This window comes from Anastrepha obliqua, chromosome 1 (genome assembly GCF_027943255.1).
Source record: "Anastrepha obliqua isolate idAnaObli1 chromosome 1, idAnaObli1_1.0, whole genome shotgun sequence".
Classification (NCBI taxonomy): Eukaryota; Metazoa; Arthropoda; class Insecta; order Diptera; family Tephritidae; genus Anastrepha; species Anastrepha obliqua.
In genome coordinates, this window is record NC_072892.1 from 11,641,827 (window position 1) to 11,655,500 (window position 13,674).

Genomic DNA, 13,674 nt, shown 5'->3' on the forward strand with positions numbered 1-13,674 from the left:
AAAGGTTTCAAAGCTGGGAAAATGGGTTCCGCATAGACTTTCCGTCGCCAACCTTCAGCAGAGAGTGAATGCGTGTTCTCAGCTGCTGCAACGGCTTGAAAATGAAAGTTTTTTGAACCGTATCGTTACCGGTGATATAAAATAGGTTCTTTACAATAATCCCGTTCGCAAACGCCAATAGTTAGATAGAGATGAAACACCAGAACCGACCCCTAGAGATGGCCTTCACCCCAAGAAGATTCTTCTGTCATTTTGGTGGGATATGGCCGGTATTGTTTATTATGAACTTCTGGAACCAAACCAGACGATAACTGCTGATTATTATTCCCATCAACTATCAAACCTGAATGAGGCACTTAAAAAAAGTCGACTGTCTTTAGTGAATAGACGCAAAGTTTTGTTTCACCACGACAACGCAAGACCTCATACTACAAGGCAAACATTAGGCAAGCTGAACGAGCTCGGATGGGAGCTAGTGCCGCATCCGCCATACTCTCCGAATATTGCACCTTGTGACTATCACCTTTTCCGTGGACTTCAATCCCATATGGGAAACAAGAACTACTCCTCAAAAGAAGCTATAAAAAGGGATATCGAAGCGTATTTTGGCTCCAAGGACAAACAATTTTTTGAGCAGGGAATTAAAAATTTGCCTTAACGTTGGGAAGACATTGTAAATAATGAAGGAAAATATATTATTGATTAATAAATACTTTCAAATTTTTTTATATTATTAATTTAAAAGACGCACGAACTTATGGACTGACCTGATATATACTATTCACTATATGCACCTTAGCAACTTATTTCTCGCCTATATATATTTTAACTTTTTTTCATTTATTCTAAAAACACTTAGGCAGAATATTGCAGATTTAAAATCGCCATAGCAAAGAAATTTAACCAAGGAATGCAACATGATTTTGAGGTTTTATTATATGGGCCTAGGTCTTTTATACAGAGTTGGAATTCTTGCGCCTCCACACAATGAGCCTTAAATTGTTGCATAGTGTTACTCAATCTATTTAAAAAATATATAAAGTTAAACTTGGAAAATATTTAGGTTTTCATACACATATCCACGTGTCAAAAACGCCTTTATTGTGACAAGTTTTTTAAACTGAAAAACAACTCGAGCCAATTTGCTTACATTTATTTTTTCTTTTTGATTCGAACTTAGCGTAGCTTTCTATTTAAATTTAACTTCCACATCTATCTCTTATTTAATAGAAATATTAAGTTTCATAAATAATACATTTTTTTATGATTTTTTTTACTTATTATGTATTATGAACTGACCAGAATGGTTCTTAGCTATAGTTGAACCCGGTAGGTGATGCTATTGAAGAGATATTTTTAAAATCCATTTTATAAGCGACCTGTATTTTAGTTAATATACTGATTATTTATAAACTTTAAGTTAAAATTTTAAACGCTGCAGCGATTTAGCAAAATAAAAATTTTATATAGGCCCGCAGAAGTTATATAGGCTCCTTCCTCATGTTGTTTCAGGATTTAAGAGAAAATTTATTTAGAACAAAATTCTTGGCTTCGGTTGGGTTATGCGTTGTGGGCGGAGTCACGGGATTTATTTTGTAAGCAAGCTTAGTGGAACTTTCTGAGGTATGATACTTTGAGGCACACTTGCGCTCACATAATTAAGTCACTTTAGCGTTTTTCTTTATTTGCAATATTTTTCATGCCAAATATTTTTGTTAATTTTTCATGTGAAACAAAACTTTAATTTAAAGACCTTATAAACCCCCAAAGACGCATCCAGAGCCACCTGAGCGAGCGTGAACTTCTGTGGAACACACCAGGTGAGTAGAAAATTAAAGCGGTAACCTCTGGCGTAGCCAAAGGATATATCCTCAACTCCGATATTTAGAATCTGAGCTACGACGACCTTCTGAGCATAGAAATGCCAGAAGATACATATCTCGTGAGCTACGCGGACGATATAGCGGTGATGATATCAGCGCCAGATACCGAGGACGTCAGAAGGAACTCGAACCAAGTGCTCTTAAAAACCGAATTTTAGCTACTAAAAAAGCGAAGATCACAGGAATGCTAAGCAGACTAATCGTACTCCTGTACGACAGCGAAATACGGGAAGATGCGCTAAACAGCAAAACCAGGCGCAATGTACTCGAAGCACTCAAAGTTGCTTCCGCCTACCGCACTGTCTTAAACGCAGCAGTTTTCGCGATACGAGGGGAGGTATACTTCATGGCCCGGAAACGAGTGGCTGCATGGGATTACAGGAAAAAACACACCAACACGAGCACCGCAGAACGGAGATGCCAAACAATGCATCGGTGTCAAAGCCGATGGGACACTGAACCGGGTGTCATATGGACAGCGAAGCTGATTTCTGCAATAGGCAAATGGGATCAACCGAACTTCGTAGAAGTGGGCTATTTCATGATTCAGTTCCTTTCGGCCCACGGACACTTCCGAAAATACCTATACCGCATGGGTAGGTTAGTTTAGGTTGTAGTGATTGCTCAGAAAGTGGGCCCACTTGGACGAAAGAAGTTTGGTTCATCCTTTGTGATACCATTGTAAGGGGGAAAAAAGAGGTGAAGGAAAAAACGATAGGACGAAATGGAGAGGGGTGGGGGGTTGAGTATTTGTGTACTATGAACGGTGTCTAATTTGCGGATGTGTTAGCCGCTTTATGCTGCTGATGAAGTTCATCAGATTTTTGATATCAAGACCTGCCATGTCAGCAGGCGCAGAAAAGAAGTAAGAACCAAGGTGCTTAAATCTTAGTGCCGCAAGAGCGTGGCAGCTGGGGAGCAGATGCTGAGATGATTTCACTTCATGGGTAAGGTGAGCGACCTCAGGAACATATACTGCGAAGCTCCGAGCGATGCCGCCGAACACACGTTCTTTAGTTACGATAGATGGCTCGTGGAAAGAGTTGCTCTGAGGGAGCAAATTGACGACAACATGCCGACCAATGGCACCGGTAAGATGCTTGGACGTGAGGATAACTGAAATGTGGTCAAAAGATACGTTGAAGACATATTATGGAGGAAAAAGTTAGACCTCAACGCAGTACAACAAGGCGAAGCCTCACAGACAGAGACATAAGAAGACGAGCCTATGCATGCAGCTGACTATAAGCATGATGGACTCAGACGTGGGCGAATAAAACTAGTCCATTTTATGGTCAAAAACGAAAAAGTAATAATAAAATTGAATGGACTATAAAACTGCGAACCATAAATTTTAACAATATTCTGATTAAAAAGTTAAAAATTTCGATGAATATTTTTTTTAATTTGTAAATTTTTGCTAATTTTTCTAGGTTCGAAATTTTTTTCGTTTGTTTCAGAATGCACTACACTTTTATAAAAACATAAAATAAAATGTTAAGCTTGGTAATTGGACGCGCTCATATTATTTTGAGCACAAGTGCATGTAACCCCCTTTGTCATATATGTATAATTTTCGCGTACACCCTTTTTGGGTGTTTGGCCGAGCTCCTCCTCCTATTTGTGGTGTGCGTCTTGATGTTGTTCCACAAATGGAGGGACCAACAGTTTCAAGCCGACTCCGAACGGCAGATATTTTTATGAGGAGCTTTTTCATGGCAAACACTCGGAGGTTTGCCATTGCCTGCCGAGGGGCGACCGCTATTAGAAAAATGTTTTTCTTAATTTTGGTGTTTTCACCGAGATTCGAACCGACGGTCTCTTTGTGCATTCCGAATGGTAGTCACGCACCAACACATTCGGCTATGGCGGCCGCCCCTCTGTCATGCCGTTTGCTATTAAGCAGAAATTCCATTAGTACTTGTTTGTTATTGTAATTATGTCTATAAATAGAAGAGAAACATAATATAATACTTCTTTGCTTTGCTTTCATACAATACTAACGCACACATGGATACATATATAGCAGCAAATATGCGTGTTTGTTACATATTTATATACATTTATATACAATAATTATATTATCTGCTAAATTTTCTCTTTTCGACAGACAAACTTCCAAAAGAAGCAGCAAAAACTTGTGCAAAGCAATTGTCAATTCATCATCCATGTCCGTTCGCTGCTTGATAGTAGCATCAATACAATTCCAATAGCTAACAATAAGTGAGAAAACTGAAAAGACCAACGGCAGCAAAAAGAAGGAGAGGGACGACATTTGCGGGTATCCCATCAGCTTGAAAGCTAAGCCCCAACCAAAGTTTCCATCAACAGTAGCAGCAGCAGCTGCGGGAAGACGCAACCTCATCGTGTCAGCGTCGTCACAGTCGTAGTCGTTGTCGTCAGACTCCTCAATCACAACGTCAGAAACAAAGCCAACAACAACAATAATAGCTACAGACAGAACCATTTCGGTAAGATTGTTCAAACGATACAAGTAGACCATCTTGCCGCAACTGTAACAGCCAAACGCAGCAACTACACAGAAGGGGTATTCACACATATTTCTTGGTGATTATTTACAAGAAATCCAACGTGCAGAGCCAGCAGCCATCTCCATTCAACAGCTCACAGCACCTAAGATATAGCAGTTAGCCCGACGGCCAAGAAAAGCGAAAATTCATTTGGTCTCTTGGTTCGCAACACAGCGCCACTCCGTTTTGCTTTATTTTCGGTGGACAAAATTTCACACACCAAAAATGCCTGTGGGTGGGCGCACAGCCGGCAAATACGGTTATTCCGACAACAGTTACTACAGTGGTAAGTTCATAAATTTTATTCATGGCCTCTTATAAGCAAGCCAACCACTCACCAGCGCACCACGCTCTCGGCGTGTAGTACAATACACTAAACATGGCCAGTACATTAATATTAGAAAATAAGAATTCATTCATGCACCCACTCTCCACCTGCCGCTGGCTGTAATTTACCCCACTTAAATAAACTGGCACAATCGTTCAGCACAGCACGACTATGCATGTATGTGTGTGAACGTTTGTCTGTATGTGTGTGTGTATACACACACTGACATTTTGACACGCTGCAGGATTCCAACGCATTGTAGCAGCAGTGTCAACGATAAGCTCACAGCAGCAATAACAACAACAACCGACAAAGGTTTGCCAACAAGCATATGCGTCAGACACACACATACACACACACACAGAAAGAAGTTAAACTAATGACTTTTGTACGACAACACTGAAACATGGGGTGTAAATAACAGTGGAGAAATCTCAACGCTTTGCGTTTATTACAAATGACCAACATACACGCACGAACTACTCATACATTCGCACACTCGTATGCATAACACAGAAACATGAACGCAATTGCTTAGTGACCGAATTCAATGTAGTGGAAAAGTGTCAATATTTTACGCTTTCATCCAACACCCTTTCCGTTTGACTTTTGCACTCACCCACATAAATATAGTACAACACAATGACAATTTACTCTTCAGACTCACTTGTACTCGCTCGTATTTATTCCCTGAACAAGCATCACTCTTTTCATTTTCGTTTAATGCTTTCAACGATACGCGACAGACTATTTAATGTATTCGTAGTAAGCGGCGAAAGGATGTGGAGCATGAAATGAAACATTGTCCGCCTGACCTTCATTACAAAAGCTCGCAATGCATTTGTAGTAGTTATTTTTGGCGGATTTCGCGCTTTGAATTCGCACTCATATTTGAAGATAAAATACAATATACGGCACTAAAATGGAGGTCAATGCAAGCAAAATATTTATCATTCCATATTTAATGGCGTTTTAAATCAAGTACTTAAACAATGACAAATCGAATTAATAAATTGAAATGGCATCTCTCTCTGGGGTATAATCCGCATAATGGCGAATGGAATAACTCTAAGGTTTTTTGCTAAAAAAAAACGAGTTATATTACAAATGTAAGAATTATTATCAGTCTACGATTCTCATGGTCAACAAGCATAAATATAGTACATTGGACGGCGTTTAATGAGTTGAGTGACTTACATAAAAACATGCATAATGCATTTTCATGACTATATGTATATGTTTGTACATAATTAGCTACTTCGTGCAATATAATTGATTGAGTAATAATAAAAAAGAAGGAGAAAACGAAAATATTAGTAATACTTAATATACAGAATTTACCAAAAAAAAACTTAACAGTAATGAGGTAGGTAGGTAGGTCTTTCTTGAATACCAAAATAAGAGAAAAAAAGCCAAAAAGATAATAAGGACAAAGAGAAAAATATATTTGAAACAACAGATTGAACAAATTGAAACAGACTTCGCCAACAAAAATGACAGATCCATGTACCAAAGCATAAAAAGACAGACAAAACTTTTCCAACCAAGAACCACAGTTTGTAAGGACAATAATGGAAATATTATTAGTGACAATGAAAAAGTAATAGAACGATGGAAACAACATTTCACCGAGCTCCTCAACGAAAGTCATAATAAGATAATGATAATAACAATGAAAGGGATGAGATCCATACAGCTGAAATATTGATTGAAGGACCTAGCATAATTCAAGTAACCGCAGCAATAAATAAATTAAAAAACAATAAAACAGATGGTGAAGACGGAATCCCAGCAAAGCTCATAAAATATGGAAGGCCAGCGTTGCACGAGCAAATACACTTTCTTGTAAAGCCCATTTGGGAAAAGAATGAAATACCAAATTAACGGCTAACAAGTGTAATAGTCCCAATACATAAGAAGGGCAATAAGACTGAATGTCAAAATGATCGAGGAATATGGCTATTGAATGTTGGTTACAAAGTGTTCACAAATATTGTATACGAGCGTATCAAAGTTTATTTCCATTTCTTGATTTTAAAGAAGCGTTTGATAGTCTAGACAGAAAGCAAATCAAACACTGTTTCCAAAAACTTGGCGTTCCGTTCAAACTGATTAAGCTGGTTCTCTGGTTTTTGAAGAATACTACTAGCAAGGTGCTAGTACAAGGCGTACAAGACGTACCGAAATCAAACTGAGGGGTTCGGGCTATATGCTGAACCTCACTTATGGGCACTCAAGCATCCTTAGAAACTTTGAGTTCATCCTCCTGTCAACGGATCAATCTATACCCTCTCTCAGTCCACCTGGAACTTTCTCCACTCATATTCCATTAAGGGAAGAGTGGACGAGGGGCTACACTTGGGGACAGAGCCTGGTAAAATTGTTCACGGGTGGATCGAAGTTGGAAGGAAAGGTTGACGGAGGGGTTTTTTTGCGAGGAGCTTCTCATCAGACTCAAATTCAAGTTACCGAACCACTGCAACGTATTCCAGGCAGAGGTAGCTGCAATCAAGGAGGCAGCTGATTGGCTGCTCACATGCGTACTAACAGTCATGAAAGTAAATATTTAAGCTGATAGCCAAGCGGCAATAAGGGCCCTCGGGTCAGTGACGATGCATTTGAAACTGGTCAGGGAATACCTGGCCTCACTTTCGACTGCGTCCGAATTCTTTGACATAAGCCTCATCTGGGTTCCTGGTTACAGCGACATTGCGGGAAAATGTGAGGCGGATGAGCTGGCCAGACCCGCGAAGGGAAAGAATTGGGATCCCCTGATTACCTGCGGTCTACTCCTGGAGAGATGGGCTTCGCGCCAACCCAGCGAGCGTTGAGCAAGTACACAAACTTGTAAGGTCGCGAAATCCTTCTGACCACATGGGGATCGGGGGCGTTCGGGCGAGCTTCTGAGGTTGACAAAATATCAGCTCTCGAATCTCATGGGTTTTCTCGCAGAACACTCTGTGCGAGGAATGCATGCTGTGAGACTTGGAATTACCTCCAGTCCTTTTCGCGTTGGAAGCATGGAGGATGATGTGGAATCATATCAGCACTTTCTCCTTAGCTGCCCTGCTCTGGCAGGGTTACGATCCAGACATCTTGGATCTCACTTCTTTGCTACGCCTGCCGATATAGCTGGCGGTGGCGTTAAAAATCTCATGAATTTCATCAGCAACACAAAGCGGTTGACGCAAATCGCTCATAATCCACACACTCGAAACCCATCCTCCTAAACATCCTCCCACCACCTCTCCCCGCCTTCTCTTTTGATCCCATCAGTTTTCTCTTTCACCTCACCTCCTTCACAATGGTATCACAAAGGACGAACCCGTTTATCTTCGTCCAAGTGTGCTCATTCCAACCCATTCTAACCTAAGTTACTTACATGACCTACTTACACCTATTCTAACTAATTTTTACATGAGCAGATCTATATTCAACCGCAAAAAGTACCGTTATGGCTCCGTACTCGATAAAAGATGCGCATATATGGTTGCCAACACATCATTCTTAAGTATTTTTCAACAGCTACATTTTGACCTCAAATTTTTTAAATTTTTAAAATGTAAAAAAAAAATTAAATCCATAACCATAAGACCCCTTAAAGCCATAACACCTTTATATCCTTATGCCTAAATATTATTAAAGAATATTTTAAATGATAAAAAACCTCATCACTGCTTACCGCAATCTATCACGTCCCAGCTGTTTTACAAAACTCATCATGCTCAAAATATTTTATTTTTGTGTAAGATACTAGGGACCTAAAATCCCTTTTCTTCTCCTTATTCTTCTTCTTTTTCTTTTTCTTAGTCACAGTCCAATTGGGCGAAAATCTAGTGCCTTTCTCGTTGATCGCTCCCTTGGCATTCTAGCCACATGTCCCAGCCATTTAAGTCGTTGAGACTTAATTTCTTAACTATGTCTTCCAGTTCGGCATTGTACCTAATATAAGTAATAAGTGCCATCTGCCAGTCTAAGCGGACCATAGATCTCTTCTTTCAAAGCACATTTGCTGTTTTGTCTCGTTAGCTTTCAACGTCCACAGTTCACAGCCATATGTAAGCACAGGTCGTATCAGTGCTTTAAACATTCTTAATTTTTTCTCACGCGATAATATTTTAGATCTGACCAATTTTCGATTTGGTGGCTGCCCGTTTTCTGTCATTTATTGCTACCGACATGTCTTGATTGGCTGATAATGTAATGCCCAAGTAGGTGAACTCATTTACACATTATGATGTGTAAGCCCCACACTCCAGATCATTGGATACAATGTTTGAGCTTGATCGGACCATATATTTAGTTTTTAGTCCAGCTAGATGTATTCTTTCCTCCAGCTTTTTGAACGCAGCCTGCAGCTCATTTCTAGTTTTTGCCATTATTAGTATTCAATTTCAATTCAATTCAATTGTATTGCAGATAGCACCAGGTTAAATATCAGCGTTGAGAGGGCATCTCTTGGTTTAACTCCTGAGGCAATAGAGAACGGTTCCGTACATTCTCCTTGCACCAAAACTTTTGCTGTCGTATTTGTAAGGGTCATAATAACAAGTTCAATAAGCTTTGTTGGTATGCCTATAGACTTTAACAAGTATTTTATTTTACTTCGATCTATGCTATCAAATGCCTGCTGAAAATCGATAGATAGACAGTGAATATCAATGTCGTATTCAAATAGTTTTTCAAAGGTTTGCATGACTATGAAGCCGTGGTCGATCGTCGACCAGTTGGCTCTAAAGCTTGCTTGGTAATCATTTAGTATTTCTTCAGAATATTGGCTCAGCCTTACATATATTGTAATATATTTGTGAAGACCTTTTACCCTGAGCTCAGTAGCGATATGCCTCTGTAATTTTGAAAGTTTACTTTATCACCTTTTTTATGTATCGGAACAATAAGGCTTGTCGACCATTCAGTAGGTAAGGTGTTGGTTTCCAATATTTTTATTATTAGGTTGTGCACATGTTTGGCCAACTCTATTCCACCATATTTTAGTAATTCAGCCGGTACCCAATCATCATCACTACTTTTATAAATCAATCTATTTTGTATCAATCTAATAAAATAAATATAAAATTATAATTTGATATTTGCCTTTTTTATTTTCGTAACTCAGCTTGAATTATTAACTACTCTATTATTTACTCTATCATTTACAGGCAATCAGAGAGAAGCGTCAAGTCTCTAATTGAAATTGCCTTGTACAGATTTTATGACTTCCAGCCTTACTTTTTAGTTGCTTTTTTTTGTTTTTTTGCTGATATGGATTGTCAATGCGTCAGCCTATTATATTTGAACCACAACGCAATAGCCATAACCTTAGGCTAGTCACCACTATAAAATTGTCATTAATAGTTTGTGCCGTAGCCACAAATAGCTGCGAGCAAGTTTAAGATACAAGCAATAAATTCTATCGAAATGATCAGTGCATAATTTAAATATAAAGGACGTCAAATGAAAAATTATGTTGGATTATCTATCATTGATTACTATCAGTGTGATTTTACGGTGGCGTATAATACGCGTAACAACATGGCCATATGCTTTTATTTCTTTTTGTATTCAGCCGCCATAGCCGTGCGTGGCTACCATTCGAAAGTGCGTAGGTTCGAGTCTCCGTGCATGAAACATTAAAATAATAGAAAAATAGTAGTAGCCTCTCGACAGGCAATGGCAAACCCCCATTCTATTTCTGCCATGAAAAAGCTACTCATAAGAAATATCTGCCGTTCAGAGTCGGCTTAAAACTTTAGGGCCCTCCATTTCTGGAACAACATCAAGACGCACGCCACAAATAGGAAGAGAAGCTCGGCCAAACACCCAAAAAAGGTACGTTAATATATCGACAAAAGTAAAAAACACACATTCAATATTTTACGATTGTGTAATAAAGACAAGATTTGACTCTCTTGAATAGCCAATGGTGTTGGTGAATAACTTATTAAGTATGTATAGGGTTGTTCAATAGGTGCGCTTCAACTTTTTTCCGATAGGGAGGGCGAACGACGCAATATTTTTTATTTTTCGCTTGTCATTTGTAAACTTCATTAGTATACATTTCATCATGGAACGCTACACACTTGAGCAACGATTGCAAATCGTGCAAATTTTTTATGAAAATAATCGTTCTGTTGCTGCTACTTTAAGAGCATTACGGCCATTTTACGGTCCATTTAACAAGCCGTCCCGTTTTGGGATTATGTGAAGTCATTGGTCTACAGTAACAAGCCGGCGACGATTTGTGAGCTCAGACCCAATATTGAACGCGAAATTGCTGGAATTTCGGCCAATTTATGCAAAAGAGTGGTCGAAAATTGGGTTCAACGATTGGACTTCGTAAAACGTGCACGCGGTGGTCATACAAAAGAAATTGAATTTCATACTTAAATGTATATGCTCAAACTCGATAATAAAAAAAAATTAGTTAAAAAAGTCAAACCGTTTGTGTTTTATTCAAAAAAGTTCAAAAGTTGAAGCGCTCTTACTGAAAACCCCTATATATGGAAATTGGCCGCATGTTAAACATGGGGCTTGTGTCCTAAATATTTTGGCAAAAATGTAAAACGAATTAATTTCCAATTCTAACGTTTAAATGTTTTCCCAATGGCAATAAATAGAGCACGAGGACGGTCATGATTTTCGCAAGGACAAGATAAAAAACAATTGTGCTGCACCGCAAGCCGGATTTTCGCTGGTCATGAATATATGTACTTATATATGTATTTATAATATGTTTCTTTTTCGATTCACTTGTTTACGCTTTCCATTTGTTATTTTGCAATACTCAGAAGACAAGTAATTGCATTATGCAAGTAAAGGGTGTTTTTAGTAGGAATATAAATTTGGATGAGAATATCTTTCAAACCATTTGTGAAATTTCGGCTCAGTATATTTCTCAGTACTTTCCCGTACGTTCTCGTACTAAATAATTTATAATAAAAAAAGATGCGCGACAGCTCAACAATAACAATCAAAATACGTAACCTTTGCATTAAATATAGAAAAAAGTTGCTTTGCACCGAATGTCTGGCCATGTCGGCATTCCTGGTAATGAACAAGCAGATAATGCAGCAAAATACTTTAGATTAGCAGCTACCTGTACTTTTCAATATGAGACACACGGTTTTAACGACCTGACGAAAATGTTAAGACAATACTCCAACCAATAGAGACTCACAGAGTGGAAAAATTACCAGCATCGTTACTCCAACCTTAGCCCGACTTGCGGTAAACTTCACTTCACAAGACGCCTAAGGATCGGACATACGCAAATGACTCTCCAACCTCAAAAAGTGAAGAAGCGACTTGAGCGAAATCCCCGACGAAGTGCTAATCAAATGGTGAAAGAACTGAAAATATGTGACCATAGCATCCGTCGCATACTGAAAAATGATCTCAAGGTCAAGCCTTGCAAGATCCAAAAGGCGAATGCTCTCACACCAAAGCAGCAACAAGCCAGACTTTAGAAAGCAAAGAAGTTGCTTTGATTGTCCGAAAACGGTCTATTTCCGAGCATTGTGTTTTCTGAAGAGAAAAATTTTCAAATTAAAACTCCCAAAACGATAGGGTTTATTTGACTGCCCATTCATACGAGAATTTGAGTCATCGATTGGCCACTAAAAGGCAGCACCTGCCACAGGTAACAGTTTGGGCTGGTGTAACCGCAGATAAGCGTCGAGGAAAATGCAAATACTATCGGGAAAGTATTCTGGAGGTTGCCTTGAAGGCGTGGGCAGACAAACATTTCGGTGGCAGACCATTTTTAATTGGTTACTCGTAAATCCAGTGTTAAATTTGAGCAGGTTGACAATGGAAATATCTCCCCATTTTTTTAACTTCTTTATTTTGCGCGCCAAAAAAAGTATTCAGAGCTTTTCAATTTCTTCTCTTTAAGGAAAATCAGTGAATACTAAGCAAAAAACTCTCATCGAGCGCTGCGCACAGTTTATGGGAAAAGCAAAATTGTCAAATTTGCAACAGCTCAAGTCGAACGGCAGGTCATCAACTGCAAATTCATATCAACAAAGGCAGTCTTTCTTACAGTTTGCATGACAGTGGCATAACTCGTTCATACTTTTCCCAAACTATGAATGAAGCCAATCAGTGGTGAATTCTACTGGTAATTAATTTACGACTTTTTGGTATTCCACATCAATACCAATCGGTTTAGGGCTAAATGGTACTAGCAAAACGGGGAAAAAATGCTTGCAGCGCTCTTTATTGGGTAAGAATGATAGAATATAAGATTGCGCCTTCGAATTCGCCGTGTCGTAAGAGCGATGAAGAAACAAACAAAAGGAAGGGAAATTACTTCGCCTTGTTTATTGGGGTGAATTTTTTGTAACCGAATTATCCGGAAAAATAGACACGTCAATTGGCCATGTTGTCATGTTGTGATTTAACTTTTTTGGACTACTGTACTTCGACTGTGGAATTATCCGAAAAAATAGACACGTCAATTGGCCATTTTGTCATGTTGTGATTTGACTTTTTTGGACTACTGTACTTGGACTGTGGAGTACGTAAAATCACTGGTCAAAAGCTACAAACAAACTACGGCACGTTATTTACGAGTTTAAGCCGGATATGCAGAAAAAGTGCAAAGCGTGGGAACCAAATGGTCTTCCCATACACGAAATTATTTATAAATAGTAAATTCCGTAAAATTTGCATGCACATGCGATTTTTTTACTGAAATGTACGAGGGTCGTTTGAAAAGTTCATTCAAACATAGAAACTGCTTAATTATTTGGGGTAAGGTTAACCTGTTTGGCATGAATCCACGTATAGACCTTTTGGTTCCCAGCGATATTTGGGGTAAAACTTTTATATTTTTCAACATAGTTTCCTTAGCCTTACTTCATCCAAAGCTGTTCTTGTTTGTTAATGCCTTCCGCATGATAGGAATCAACCCTCTTTTTCCCCCTGCTAG

The 13,674-nt window shown here is 38.8% G+C and overlaps 1 protein-coding gene across 1 annotated transcript in view; it reads left to right on the forward strand.

Annotated features, from left to right (window-relative positions):
- The first annotated feature begins 4,639 nt into the window (after positions 1-4,639).
- Positions 4,640-13,674, forward strand: part of LOC129236060 (uncharacterized) — a 36,332-nt gene continuing 27,297 nt past the window's right edge. Inside the window, exon 1 of the mRNA XM_054870248.1 lies at positions 4,640-4,700. Coding sequence (XP_054726223.1) covers positions 4,640-4,700 — 61 coding nt within the window. The remainder of the gene's footprint in view (positions 4,701-13,674) is intronic.